This window comes from Anarhichas minor, unplaced genomic scaffold, assembly GCF_050575085.1.
Source record: "Anarhichas minor isolate MPS153535 unplaced genomic scaffold, ASM5057508v1 ptg000068l, whole genome shotgun sequence".
NCBI lineage: Eukaryota > Metazoa > Chordata > Actinopteri > Perciformes > Anarhichadidae > Anarhichas > Anarhichas minor.
The window spans coordinates 732,129-747,765 of NW_027466514.1; the positions used below are offsets into that span (position 1 = coordinate 732,129).

Genomic DNA, 15,637 nt, shown 5'->3' on the forward strand with positions numbered 1-15,637 from the left:
CACTGAAAACATGTCCCGATGTGATGAATGAAGCTTATCTTTGGTCTGGAGACAGACCTACTTATTTTCCTCTTTTCTCAGCAGAGCAGCTGCTCGATGTTTCTGAAGCTGAATAATCAACCAAACTGGAGCTCCAACACCAGACACCATCAGTTCAGCCCCTTTCTTTACTGGTGTCACAGTTAGACCCACTAAACAAAGAGGTTTAAAGGGACAGTTCAACATGTTTAAAACAGGTTTATTCTCTCTTCCATTGGTTTCAATCTTATTTCAGAGCATCAAAGGAAACATTTTGGGAAATGCAAGTATTGGCTTTCTTACTGAGAGTGAAATCAGAGGATGATCAATACCTTTCTCTTATCTGTACAGTAAAAATGAAGCTACAGCCAGCAGCTGGTTAGCTTAGCATAAAGACTGGAAGCAGAGGGGTTTTCTTTAAAACAAGGTACGACGACGTGCTGGAAAGATTACTTGGTTGCCAGAATCAGCCGGAGAGAACAGATTTATGGGTTTGGCACGAAACCTGGCAACTTCACCGTGACCCTGGATGGATTACTGAATGAACCGACGGGGGCCGAGGGCCTCCGGGGCCCAAAATGCCAAGGGCCCCAACAGTCCTCACCGACAAAATGTCACAATCTAAGAGACACGAACCCTCCAGGAAGACACTCAACATGACCACAAAGACACGAAATCACCACAAAGAGACACAAGACAACTACAAAGAGACACAAAATTACCACAAAGAGCACTGAAATGAACACAAAGTCACAAAAAGAGGTTTAAGTATATAAAGTCGGTGTCTTGCTCTGATAGGAGAGGTGGTGGGTCACTTTCCTTCTTTGTGCTCAGAGGAACATTATTGTCTCATAATCTGACCGAATCTGTGACGACTGTAATTCTGTTCACCCGACTTTTATTAAACAAGAAATAGTTTCAGCTCGTAACTCTCCGTAAAGCCACAAACTGTTGTTTTCACATTTCTGTTTGTTACGGATTAAAGAATCGAGATCAGGGAGGTTTTGTTAGGAGCTCTCTCAGCCGTTAAAATCCCGTCTTCAACACTCCCATGAACAAAACTCTTCATCTTTCCGGATGTGAACACATTCCTGGCAGGAGAAATCTTTTGTCCGAGTATGTTAGTGATGTTAAACATGATATTTCTGCCCTAAGAAAAGGTTAAAAAGCTGCTTTAAAGGGAGTGAATCTGAGAAAAACGACAGATAATGTTAGAAAACGCAGAGATGTATTGACTCTGACGGAATGCAAGCTGACAATGATTAGCAATAGTTTTATTTTTGTAAGGCAGATTGAGCACAGAAACCCTGCTAGTGGGTCAGTAAGGTGTGATCTCTCCTCTCACAGCTCCCCGTTAGCGCACGCCTGCATGGACGCCATCCTGGTGGGCCTGAAGCCGCTGTACTGTCCGTCCGGACTCGGGTACTCCTCCCGGACCCTCCGCACGCAGCAGCTGGGGATGGAGGGCTGGGCGTCGTCGGGCGGGACCCCGAACCTCCAGCTGACGTACTGAGCGTAGGCGCAGTGACGCAGGGCGGCGGTCCGGCCTTGGCCGACGGGCGGCGAGGACAGCGGGTCCCGGTACAGGAGGACGGCCTCCAGCAGGGGGCGATGCAACACGAGCCGCTCGAACGTCGGCGACGAGGCGACGCAGGCGCCGGCGCTCCACCGGCAGCACAGCTCCTCCTGGGGGAGGGAGGAGGGAGTGCAGCGGCCGCACTTACACCAGGCCGGAGGGCGGAGGCGGAGTTCGGGGTCGGAGGCGGGTTTATGGTCGGGAGCGTCGGGGTCCACGGCGATACCCGGCTGGAGCAGACAGACGGCGGCTCTCAGGTGTCCACCGTCCTCCTGTCGGGACAAGATGATCAGCTTCAGGCTGTGGTTTCACATGTTTTACAGCAAAAACATTGTTTCATGTTGAGATTTTGGTCTATTTTACTTCCATAACACGACTCGTGGAAATAAAACATTCATTTTTTGTCTGTTTGCGTCTGTAGATTTCTCCTAAATTCACCAAAAGTTACCATTACATAATGCCTCATTTGCATATTTAAACATAACATTTCAGAAAACTTGTAACACATAAAATAATCGTCTTAATGTCAGTAATGAAGTGGTGAAGTTTCATGGTGATATCTACGAGTTCATTTTTACTATATTCACCTGTTAAAAGAGTCGATTCACCTAAATTACAGAACTTATTCACTCACTAACCTCTAGTGATATCTACCAATAGAAACGACCTATTTTACAGATGCAGCATCTATTGTTCCTCAACCACAGTACAGTGGAGGTCAATTCATTTGTATGTCAGTAATAAGACAATAAATCAACGTTTGACGCTCAAAATCTGCCAACAACAATGTTTTAATGTTCTTAGCGTCGCATTCAGTCGAGAATCTGATGTTCTTTCTTTTTATGGGAGTTTGTATTCATTAAATAACGCTTCATATCACGGTTCCAGATAAAGTCACCAGAGATTCTTCGCTCACGAACTGACGCTTCGACCCTGAAAGTGTTCTTTAGTTTTTGAAGCGATAGTCTTGGATTATCAGACAGACTGTCGGTGGTGATTTGATGGTGTTTATTAAATATATAAAGCATATTTAACACGTGGCTCCTCTTCACCTTGTGCCGCCGAACAGACGTCGGTTTGACGTGTTGTAAACTTTTCTTCTGAGATCTCTTCACCAGTCGGACGTGTCTCTCGTCTACGTAGGACACGCAGAGGACGCACTGCAGTCACACACACACACAACGGGATTATTACATCACACAGTAAATAAAGTGTGTGTGTGTGTGTGTGTATGTGTGTGTGTGTGTGTGTGTGTGTGTGTGTGTGTGTGTGTGTGTGTGTGTGTGTGTGTGTGTGTGTGTCACCTTCTGTTTGTCCGTCACAGACTCCACTTTCTTCTTCGAGTAGATTTGTCCGTCCTCAGCAGAGTAGCAGCTGGTTCCAATCAGCCAGTCGATCATCACGGTCGTCTGGAGGAGGAACACACGCACGCACACACACACACACACACACACACACACACACACACACACACACACACACACACACACACACACACACACACACACACACACACACACACACACACACACACACACACACACACACACACACACACACTTCACATTTACCTGCAGCATCAGTCGATGGTGCTGATGTGTCAACATAACTGTGACACCAAATATGGCTTCATGTTATTTTATGTTATTGAGATAAAGTGTTAAACTGTTTATTATCCCAAAGGGGAAATTCATCTACAGGGGAATACAATACAATATAATATAGGAAATATAATAATATAATAGAGAAAGAATAATGTGGTGGGATGCGTTCCTATCCCTAGAATTATACGAGATGTATCATATTTATTTATCAAATCAGATTTTTGTTTTTATGATTTTTCCTTTTTGTTTTTTGATATTGTTCTCAAAACATTAAAATCCTGCATCTTATATTTTATCCGTTTCATATTTGTGGATGCAAATGAATGTGGTTTTGTGATTTATTTATTTTTTGTGTAAATAGAAACATATGAATATAATCATATAATAATAAATTAGAAACATGATAATGAAACGTTCCGTTCTGCATAACGAGAACTTTTACTTTTGCTACTTTCAGTACATTTTGATGCAAAGAGTATTTCTACACTGTAGTGCTGCTATTCTTTACTGCGAGTACCAGATCTGAAGAGTACTTCTTACACCTCTGGAGAAGAGATGTTTAATCCTCTCGTCTTCACCAGGAAGCGAGCGAGTTTATTTACAACGTGTTGGTTATTAATGTGTAACACGTCTCACCAGCGCGTAGTACGACAGCGTGGACCCGATGTAGATGATCAGCTGAGTGAAGCTGAACTTTCCCGCCTGTAAAATGAATGAAACGTCACTTCATTACTCACATTAAGACGATACATATTGTATTACAAGTGTTCTCAAATGTGTTTAAAATAATATGTAAATGAGGCGTTATGTAATGGGGACTTTGGTGAATTTAAGAGAAATCGACAGATGTAAACAGACAAAGTAGTAAAATAAATGTTTTGTTTCCGCTCGTCTGAGTTATGGAAGAAAAATAGAACAAAATCTTTAAATAGAGCAGCGCATGAAGAACAACGGTTTCACCTTTAAGTCTAGAAAACTCAACAAATAAATAAATGTGTGAAAGTAAAAGAGAATGAAAAACCCGCCTCTCCGAACACCATGACATCGAACCGGATCCCGAATGCTTTGTACAGCGTCCGCTCCTCCACCCCGCTCACCGTGTTGTACTTTGCAAATCTGATCAGAAGACGACAGAAATATGAGAAATAATAAATAAAATAATGTTAAACTGTGCCGCTCACAAAGAAACATGAAGCCGGATTATTGAGCCGAATATGAAACCAACTCACTTCTGTTTGTTTGTATTTATTTACTTTTATTTATTAATGATAAACGTGGTATTTAAAAAATGAAATATTGATTACTATCATTATAATTATTATTATTAAAACAAATGGTGAAACATAGAAACCTTTATTGTTTTTGTTGAAATTATTGGATATAAATGTCTATTAAATGTAATAATAATAATAAAGGTCCTATAATGGTCCTGTGATGAGGAACTTGTAAACATTAAGTGAGGATGTTGAACCTGACCCCTGACCCCTGACCCCGGCTCACCTGAAGGAGGTTGAATCTGACCCCTGACCCCGGCTCACCTGAAGTTGAAGCCTGGGTAGAGCGTCCGGTTGCTCTCCTTCTCGTCCAGCCGTATGAAGGAGTACCTCGGGAGGCAGTGCTGCGTGAGTCGGTCCAGGTTACAGTCCCACTTGATCAGGATGCCGATGACGCCCCCCTGTGGTCCACAGAGGAAGTGCTGATTATCAACCACGAGATGATCCCGGGTCACGTTTCACTCAGAGGGGACAACTTTCTGCTTTTACTTATTGTTTAGTATTAAAAGTTGTCTGAAATATTATGTTTAAATATGCAAATGAGGCATTATCTGACGGTACAGACACAAACAGACAAAGAAATAAAATGGATGTTTTCATTCCACTCGTCTGACGTTCTGGAGGAAAAATAGATCACGATCTCTAGAAGTGCACATTCTTGCCTTCAGTGTCTCACCTTAAGTACATTTTGTTAATACTACTTATGTACTTTTACTTCAATTTAGGATGTTTTTACATGTAATTGAGAGTTTTTTCCATTGTGGTATAAAAACATTAAAAGTAAAGAATCTGCAGTGTTTAGGATGGAGTTACGTTATTCAACTACAGAATAAATGTGATCAGTTACTGAGAGGTAAATATTCCATTAGATTACCGTTTAAAAGCTTCATGTAGAACAGAACATTAATGCTGTCACTCTAAATAACTTTGAATTAAAGTTTGACAGTAATGAGTTTATGAGGTTTAATCTGCTGCTTTCAGTTCATGTTTTCATGACCTTTAGTTTAAAACATCTGATAAAGAAGACTTTGATGAAGTAATTTACATTATTTAATCTGTAAAATATTGCATTTCTAAATTAACCTTCCGGCTGGTTTTTGCTCAAAAATATATTTTAAAAAACAGGAATAAACATTTGATACTAAATATTTTTATGTTTTTAAATGCTTTTCAGCATGAACTGTATCCCACGATGCACTGCAACACAACCTTCAGACGATGTGAGACGATGTTCAAACGGTGGAAATGAGGTTTTTGTGCATCTTCTGCTTTTGTCTTTTCATTTTGAGTCACTTCTGAGTCCTTAAAGTCTGATTTCCTGAAAACAAGAGAATGAAATCTGCCGAAGAGCTAAAAGTATTTCAACTTGCTTCCAACAGAATTCAACTTCTTTGAGATTTTTATAGAAATGTCAGACTTGTGTCCTGAAATAAGAGAAACGTTGATCTTCACAGGAAGATTTCCATCACTTGTTTTAAGAGAATAATACTTAATACTGTTTAAAAGATGTTTAAATGTATTTTTTATATATTTCACTGTGACGCTGATTTTTCACTTTCACACAAAGTGAAAGTTTGCTGAGTCAGCACTTCCTTTTTCTCTGTTTTGGCTGTTTCATTTCAGCTTTTCAGAAAAACAAACAGGTCTGGAGTCAGTCAGTAAAATGTAATATAAAATATACAGAAACATGTGAGCTTCACCTCCACGGCCATTTCAGAGAACTTGTCCCCGGCCTCCCGGACGACGTCTCCCAGTCTGAAGATGGGGCACAGAGAGTCGTTGCTCCTCTGGCAGCTCCTCAGGTAGTCTTTGCTCATCTCTGGGAGGATGTTCCTCCTGCAACACACACACACACACACACGCACACGCACACACACACGCACACACACACACACACACACACACACACACACACACACACACACACACACACACACACACACACACACACACACACACACACACACACACACACACACACACACACGCTCTTTTATTCACCTTTTACAAACATCATCGGTCTGTTTTCAGCTCAGAGTTTTCAGCTCAATCTTCACACTCAAGTGGTGGTTTTCTTTCCATATTGCATTTCTGCAGACTTTGCCTAAAGGAATTACCCATAATTCATAGCATTGTGACGTTAAACACGGGGTTACCAGGGGGGAAGAAAAAACGAAAAAAGGTAAACAGAGAGGAGAGCAGGATGTAAAGTTACATTTACACAGAAAACATCAACATAAAAACACATTCAAATCACATTTATTCATCAAACATTTCTTTTGATTTTGATTTTTGAGGCTGTATTGACAAAAAAACAACAATTAAATAGATTTGACCTCTCGTCTCGTGAAACGAGTAAAAACCATCAACCAGTTAAAGTTTCATTAGCTTTCCTTATTTAATAAAACTATGTAACCAAATACTGAACAAAAATAATACATTTTCTCTATGATAAACTGTGACATGACACATGATAATACAGTAAGTAAAACCCCAAAGAGAGAAGAGAAATACTACTTTGTTGAGATAAAACATAAATGAAATGACGTCTCACCGGATGAAGTTGAACGCAGGGAACCGGATGTTGTTCTTGATGAGGACCGTGAAGTTCTCAGCTGCTGCCAGCAGAGCAGGTCTGCATCATGGGAAATTAAAAGTATATATTAAAATATAAAATATATATTACATACTAAAGTCATTACAGGACGTTTTTATAACAGACTCAAATTCACTGAACCTCCATCTTTGAGACTCAAAAGCCGCAGCCCTGAACACCAGTTCTGAGGAAGTTTCAACATGTTAGAGACACAATCACGTTCACTTATAATCGTCTATACGCTCTATGAAGACTGTTTACTCTGCAGCAAACAGCAGAAAAGACTTAACATAGTGCAGCATTCAGCAGCTAAAGAGGAGGTGGAGACCAAAAACAGAGCTAAAAGAGGTATTATCTTATTAAATATCTGATCATTTCATACATTTACAGACATAAATCTGACCATTGGATAAAGCCAGGTCCAAAACCCCTCTGTGTGAACCTTCAGCACACAGAGGGGAATGAAAGAGTGAAGTTTGGTGAATGTAAGAGCTGCTGAAGTGGAGATTTATCATCAGAGTCTGAGAACAAACTCATTGAGAGGAAACGTCCTTTAAAGAGACGTTTAGTTACATTACAGACATTTAGAGACTCTACAGGTGAACACATGAACTCATAGATATCACCATCAAACTTCACCACTTCATCACTCACATTAAGAGGAGGATTTATTGTATTACAAGTTTTCTGAAATGTAATGTTTAAATATGCAAATGATGCATTATCTGATGGGCAGTTGTGCTTTCAAATTCAAAATAAAAATCTAATCAAATTTAAAATATGATGATGTGTCAACGTCGTGTTCGCGACTTGTTTCTGCTGCCCCCAAGTGGCCAACAAAATAATCTGTTTTTGTATGTTTTAAGTTAAATTTTGACCCGTTGGTGCTTCGAAACTATTCATCAGAGGATCAAGAGAAGATAACTTCCTGCTGAGTCAGAAGTTTCGTGACAAAATCCTGATCCGACAACGAAACGGTGGAGTTCACCTCGGAGGATTGGTCCTGGATTCGATGGGACACCAAGCAGAGACCTCGCAGGTTTTCCTCAACACGTCAAACTTCAGACACGATCCCGTCTTGATCCCTGAGACAGAAAACAAAACGCTCGATCTGATTCTGCAGCAGCTGACGAGGCGCCAACAGCTTTGATTTAGCAGAGGGCTGAGAGCGACTTGTCTAAATCTACAGCACAGTAACGATACATTCCTCTGTGCGACGGCAGAGAAGTGAGATAAAAAGATCCTCCATCCGCAACCCAAAGTCACACAAAGACGCCTCGACACGTTGAAATGAGTCGGTTTCACAGTTAAAATGAGCCGGAGTGAACGAGAACATCTGGTTCCAGATCTGCTGCATGCAGCGCTGGAAAGTACATTTACTGAAGTACTGTGATTAAGTACAATTTTGAGGTACTTGTACTTGAGTCTTTCCGTTTTCTGCTACTTTCTACTTCTCAGATATAAATATTGTACTTTTTACTCCACTGCAGGTCTTTGATAACTTATTCAGATTAATAATACAAAATATAATTAACAAATGAATATGATGTATTGTTTAGATTATTTTAGATTAAAATAAAACTTTATTGATCCCAGAGGGGGAAATTCACAAACTACACAGCAGTATATAAAGTAGTTAAAATGAGCTCCACCTTCACCAGCTGAATGCATCAATAATTATAATAGTTATATGATATTCAATATTATATGTGTACTTTTACTTTGATACTTAAAGCTACTACAAGGAACTTTCACTTTCTGTTGATTCTGGCGCCCCCTGTGGACTAAAGCTGTAGTGTTTCTGAGCAACAGAATCTCTTTAGAAAACCTCTCATTTTACTGCAGCAGGGTCTCACAGTCAGACAAAAGCTCCTCACAGTCACTTTAAGATCTGAGTAGCTTTAATCATCTTTAATCATCTGTCTCTGTTTACTGGAGGATTTACTGACCTGACGACGGTGAAACACGGTAAATAAACAAAGTTAAAAGAACAGATTTTAAGATGAGAACACTAAAACATTACGTTAACGTTATTTTAAATGTAACAGGAGGAGAGAGTACCGTGGCTCTGCTGATCCCAGCCTCCTCTCTCACAGTCCTTATCACTGCGACACAATCTGTCCTTCGGGGGAACCTGGAATATAAACACTGCTGCAAAGTAAGAACGGTTTGCTGACGACTTTTCACCCGAGTCATCGTCACTGCTACCTCATTATTAACGATGATGAAGAAGGACGAGCACCTCGAGACACTTCCCCTGCTTCTGGTTCTTCGTCACGATGACGTTGGTCACCACGAAGAAGGAGTTTTTCTCCTGAAAAGAACAAAGAAACTTCTTAACTTACGGAGGACCAAAAGGACCAAAAGGACCTAAAAGGACCCTGAGGGACCTCCTCCCTACCTGTGCGGGCCCGCTGTAGTCCACCACGTCCCAGACCACGTCCCCGACCCCGGGCAGCTGGGTCCGAGCTACACCCTTCACCTTGGTGGTGACGGAGCTGACCACCAGGTCAACCTCCTGGTACTTCCTGTTCCACAGCAGCATCATGCTGCAGGAGAACAAAACACAAAATAAAACTCTTTAACACAGACGGACAGACGCGGAGACTCACGACTGTTTTTCTTTATTCCTTGAACCTTAAAGATATTTTATTTGTATGCAAATCCAGATGATGGCGCTCTTCAACATTTCACTGATGTCATGAATTTATATGCCAAATTTTTCAGTCATAAAAAATAAAATCTCTAATTCACTCAAATTCAAATGTAACTTCTTCTCAACTCTTAGTTCACTGAACAATAAAAAAGTTAAACCCTGTCGGAGAATTATGGAAGAGATATATATATATATATATATATATATATATATATACACATACACATATATATACATACATACATACATATATATATATATACACACATACACATATATATACACATACATACACATATATACATATATATATATACATACATACATACATATATATATATATATATATACATACACATATATATATACATACATACATACATATATATATATATATATACACATACACATATATACATATATATATATATATACATACATACATACATACATATATATATATACACATACACATATATATACACATACATACACATATATACATATATATATATATATATATATATATACATACATACATACATATATATATATATACACATACACATATATATACACATACATACACATATATACATATATATATATATATATATACATATATATATATATACACATACACATATATACATATATATATATATATATATACATACATACATACATACATACATACATACATACATATACATACATACATACATACATACAATTCATTTAATAATTTTCTGTCCAATGACTAATAAATCAAACAGCTCTAGTTGAGCATTCTGTGTTTTGTCTTTTGTTTTTAAAAGTAGTACCAGTATTTAATCCCTACTGTGTACTTGTACATGGATGTGTACTTGTACAAGTTCTTTTGAGTCTTCAGTAATGACATTAAACATGATATGTTTTGTCTGACTCTAAAACCAAATATAAATAAAACTCACAGAACTTTATGGGTACAAAACTGTAAGAATATACCGGGAATGACTTTAACTGCAACTCAGAACTGAACTGATACCAAATGACCAAATACAGGCTGTTTGTGCACAAATATAACAGTTCTTTGCTTATCTTTTTGTTTCCAAAGATATAAAACAGAGAAATCCAACAGCTCCTCAAATTAGAGAAGAAACAAACAGAGAATTTCTAACATTTTTCTTTAAAAAATGTCTTAAATTATAAATGTATTCTCAAAATACAGAAATTGCAGATTCATTTTCTGTCAAACTGCAAAATGAAAGAAATATATATTTTCTCATATTTTAAGCTACATTCAAGGAATACAATCAAGAAAGAAAACATTTACAAAACTTAACTGTTCGCTAAGAAACACATTTACAACTTAAAATACCTTATTAATATTATTATTACTGTCAAGTTAAAAAACAACATATCTTAAACAATACCTTAATTAACTTAAGGTCACCACTGGGCATTTTGAAATTATAAATATAAATTCAAAAGTAATATTAAATATTACAGGGATCATTGTAAAAAAACTAAATATAAAAACTTTCCACAGAGTATTTCTTCCACATACTCAGTAAAATACTCACAGTACTCTCTGAGATTAGTATGAAAGTAAGTACTTTAAAGATAAACCGGAAATCATTTAGCAATAAAAGCACTTGTGTACCAAAAACGAGCTGTTCCTACAAAATAAAATACATGTTAAAGAATAGTGTGTCACGTGTCCACAGCAGGTGGTTCAGCTCCATTCAAACACCAATAATCAGTGTTATTGATTATCAGTTAGTGTATTTGTGACTTTTCTCGGTTTGACCCGTTAACTTGTTGGAAAGCAGCAGAGAGAGCGGCCGATCACAGCGCATGCGCAGTTCTGCACGGATCGGCGGAGCTCAGAAACTGCTCACATGTGGCGTTCACTCACCAGATAAACAGCAGGATGGTTGCGTTCAGGCTCCACTTGAGAGAGCCGAGCCGGACGCTCTGGATCCGGACCAGCTTGTTGGTTTCATACTGACACAGGACTCCGCAGCACGGCATCCTGCTGCTGCTGTGCGGGGGGTTTGTTGTCTGGTTTCTCCACTGGAGGAGGAATCTCTGACTCATTTATTGACTCTTCTTCCTGTGTGGAAGGTCACATGTCCAGATCCACTTCCAGAAATCCTCACTGCAGCTGCAACATTCACACAAACTGAGCCAAGAGTCCAGATAACCAGCAGAGAGAGCAGCGTGTTCTCCTCTGTTGTGATCTGTGTGCATGAGAAATAATATAAACACTGGAATAAAAACATCTTGAAACACAACAGAAAAAAAAGAAAAAGTTCATTCTAGAAACATGCTTTCATTTTTTTAAAGAAAAAACACATTGAATTAAAGTTATAATAATAGAACAAAGGTCCACACTGCACTTCAAAACAAAACATCTGAATGATTTCATCCGTTGACAAGTCCAATAAAGTTTTATTCAAATAAGAAGAGGGCCACATCCTCTATACTGTTGAAAGGAAAAACACATTTCAAAACAGAAAGTGTCTGTTCTGCAACAAAGTTCAGTTTTAAAGTAAAATATCACTCTGATAATATGAAAATAATAAGTTTTCACCGGATCTCTTGACCGCAGCCATGCTGAGAAACGTGACCGCTGATTGATCCATTATTGAATCTTAAATGTGCAACTGTGACAAAAAACACATTGAATTAAAGGCTTAGTTATGAATAGACATGTGCTTGAGATATAATCTCACTCCAGTGTTTTCTTTTCAGCCACAACAGACGCTCACACTGCACATCAACACATTAACACATCAAGACATTAACACATCAACACATTAACACATCAACACATTAACACATTAACACATCAACACATCAACACATTAACACATCAACACATTAACACATTAACACATCAACACATCAACACATCAACACATCAACACATTAACACATTAACACATCAACACATTAACACATTAACACATCAACACATTAACACATCAACACATCAACACATTAACACATCAACACATCAACACATCAACACATCAACACATTAACACATCAACACATCAACACATTAACACATCAACACATCAACACATCAACACATCAACACATTAACACATCAACACATCAACACATCAACACATTAACACATTAACACATTAACACATTAACACATTAACACATTAACACATCAACACATTAACACATTAACACATCAACACATTAACACATCAACACATCAACACATTAACACATCAACACATCAACACATCAACACATCAACACATTAACACATCAACACATCAACACATCAACACATTAACACATTAACACATTAACACATTAACACATCAACACATCAGAACATCTGAATACTTTCATCCATCGTCAAGTCTAATAAAGTTTTGATCAAAACACAAGAGGGGCACATCCTCAACACTGTTTCCAAAAAAGGAAAAAAGACATTATTACATAAGAGAAAGTGAGACAATCTGTCAACAACACGTTTTTAAGTAGAATATTAGAATGGTCGCCAACCTGGCAACAATTAGAAGTTGACTGAAATACTAATTCTGATTCACAGGATGTGGAGCTGAAACGATGAGTAGACAAATTATTTAAAACGTCTCTGCTTCCAGCTGGAGAGACGGTTTACTGCTTTTCTCCGTCTTAAGTCTCTTTAAATAGAATATCTACATACATCTTATGTGTATTTTAACCTTTACGGACAGAACACACACATTTTCACTACTTGTGTTGAAGTGTTTTCCTCACCGTGAACACACAGACGAACATACTGAGAAATAGAATAAATATAAAACTCTGATTAACTTTCGATGATATAAACATGTGAGAACATGTGTTTGGAAACAAACCCAGTAAAAAAACAATAATCTGGTTTCCCAGCTGCATGTTCTGCAGCTTCCCTTTGAGATAAAGAGCTTCTTGTTCCCGACAGGAACAACAGAGGACTTCTGTGAGGAACACTGAGCGTGAGGAAACAATGAGCGTCTCTGCAGAAGGTCATGTGTGCACCGCTATGTCAGCGAGGACATACAACATGTTTTATCCAACTGAATACTTCTCCTCCACCACAGCTTAGTTTACATGCTGAATGTTACTCTAGAGTTTAGTGTTTAGAGATTAGTGTTTAGTTGTATAGTGTTTAGTTGTATAGTGTTTAGTTGTATAGTGTTTAGTTGTATAGTGTTTAGATGTATAGTGTTTAGTTGTATAGTGTTTAAGTGTTTAGTTGTATAGTGTTTAGTTGTATCGTGTTTAGTTGTATAGTGTTTAGTTGTATAGTGTTTAGTTGTATAGTGTTTAGATGTATAGTGTTTAGTTGTATAGTGTTTAAGTGTTTAGTTGTATAGTGTTTAGTTGTATCGTGTTTAGTTGTATAGTGTTTAGTTGTATCGTGTTTAGTTGTATAGTGTTTAGTTGTATAGTGTTTAGTTGTATAGTGTTTAGTTGTATAGTGTTTAGTTGTATAGTGTTTAGTTGTATAGTGTTTAGATGTATAGTGTTTAGTTGTATCGTGTTTAGTTGTATCGTGTTTAGTTGTATCGTGTTTAGTTGTATAGTGTTTAGTTGTATAGTGTTTAGTTGTATAGTGTTTAGATGTATAGTGTTTAGATGTATAGTGTTTAGTTGTATAGTGTTTAGTTGTATAGTGTTTAGATGTATAGTGTTTAGTTGTATAGTGTTTAAGTGTTTAGTTGTATAGTGTTTAGTTGTATCGTGTTTAGTTGTATAGTGTTTAGTTGTATCGTGTTTAGTTGTATAGTGTTTAGTTGTATAGTGTTTAGTTGTATAGTGTTTAGATGTATAGTGTTTAGTTGTATAGTGTTTAGTTGTATAGTGTTTAGTTGTATAGTGTTTAGTTGTATAGTGTTTAGATGTATAGTGTTTAGTTGTATAGTGTTTAGTTGTATAGTGTTTAGATGTATAGTGTTTAGTTGTATAGTGTTTAAGTGTTTAGTTGTATAGTGTTTAGTTGTATCGTGTTTAGTTGTATAGTGTTTAGTTGTATCGTGTTTAGTTGTATAGTGTTTAGTTGTATAGTGTTTAGTTGTATAGTGTTTAGTTGTATCGTGTTTAGTTGTATCGTGTTTAGTTGTATAGTGTTTAGTTGTATAGTGTTTAGATGTATAGTGTTTAGTTGTATAGTGTTTAGTTGTATAGTGTTTAGTTGTATAGTGTTTAGTTGTATAGTGTTTAGTTGTATAGTGTTTAGATGTATGGTGTTTAGTTGTATAGTGTTTAGATGTATGGTGTTTAGTTGTATAGTGTTTAGATGTATAGTGTTTAGTTGTATGGTGTTTAGTTGTATGGTGTTTAGTTGTATGGTGTTTAGTTGTATAGTGTTTAGATGTATAGTGTTTAGTTGTATAGTGTTTAGTTGTATAGTGTTTAGTTGTATAGTGTTTAGATGTATGGTGTTTAGTTGTATGGTGTTTAGTTGTATAGTGTTTTGTATAACATTCTCAAATGGGCAATTTTTCATTTGAATAATGAATTATCATTTTGAAGGAAGGGCTTTTATGGTAAAATCCACCAGCTTCTTATGTGGAGGTCAGTGTTGATGGGAAATGTAGTTGATTGAAGTAATGAATCTTTAGTGATGTCATACTGACACAGATAGATGAGTTAGCAGCTGTGAAATCTGTTGTTCTTCCTGCATCCAGCGCCGAAAATTAATGTAACAGTGACGCAGTTTAAAGCAAAGATGAACCACAGGAAGAACTACGGGAAGATGTACGGGAAGAACTACAAGAATAACTACCGGAAGAACTACAGGAATAACTACGGGAAGATATACAGGAAGATGTACCGGAAGAACTACAAGAATAACTACCTGAAGAACTACAGGAAAATATACTGGAAGAACTACAGGAAGGTGTACTTGAAGAACTACAGGAAGGTGTACTT

General features: G+C 37.5%; 1 protein-coding gene across 1 annotated transcript; it reads right to left on the reverse strand.

Moving 5' to 3' along the window:
- Nucleotides 1-217: 217 nt before the first annotated feature.
- On the reverse strand, nt 218-12,274 carry p2rx7 (purinergic receptor P2X, ligand-gated ion channel, 7). The gene is made up of 13 exons (XM_076078933.1): nt 11,625-12,274; nt 9,470-9,617; nt 9,311-9,382; nt 9,130-9,202; nt 8,057-8,153; nt 7,027-7,107; nt 6,173-6,308; nt 4,737-4,873; nt 4,224-4,314; nt 3,835-3,900; nt 2,899-3,003; nt 2,647-2,754; nt 218-1,866 (listed from the first exon to the last, which is right to left on the reverse strand). Exons 1-13 carry the CDS (start codon nt 11,804-11,806, stop codon nt 1,360-1,362), a joined length of 1,803 nt encoding a protein of 600 aa, XP_075935048.1. The 5' UTR covers nt 11,807-12,274; the 3' UTR covers nt 218-1,359.
- Between the last annotated feature and the right edge of the window lie 3,363 nt (nt 12,275-15,637).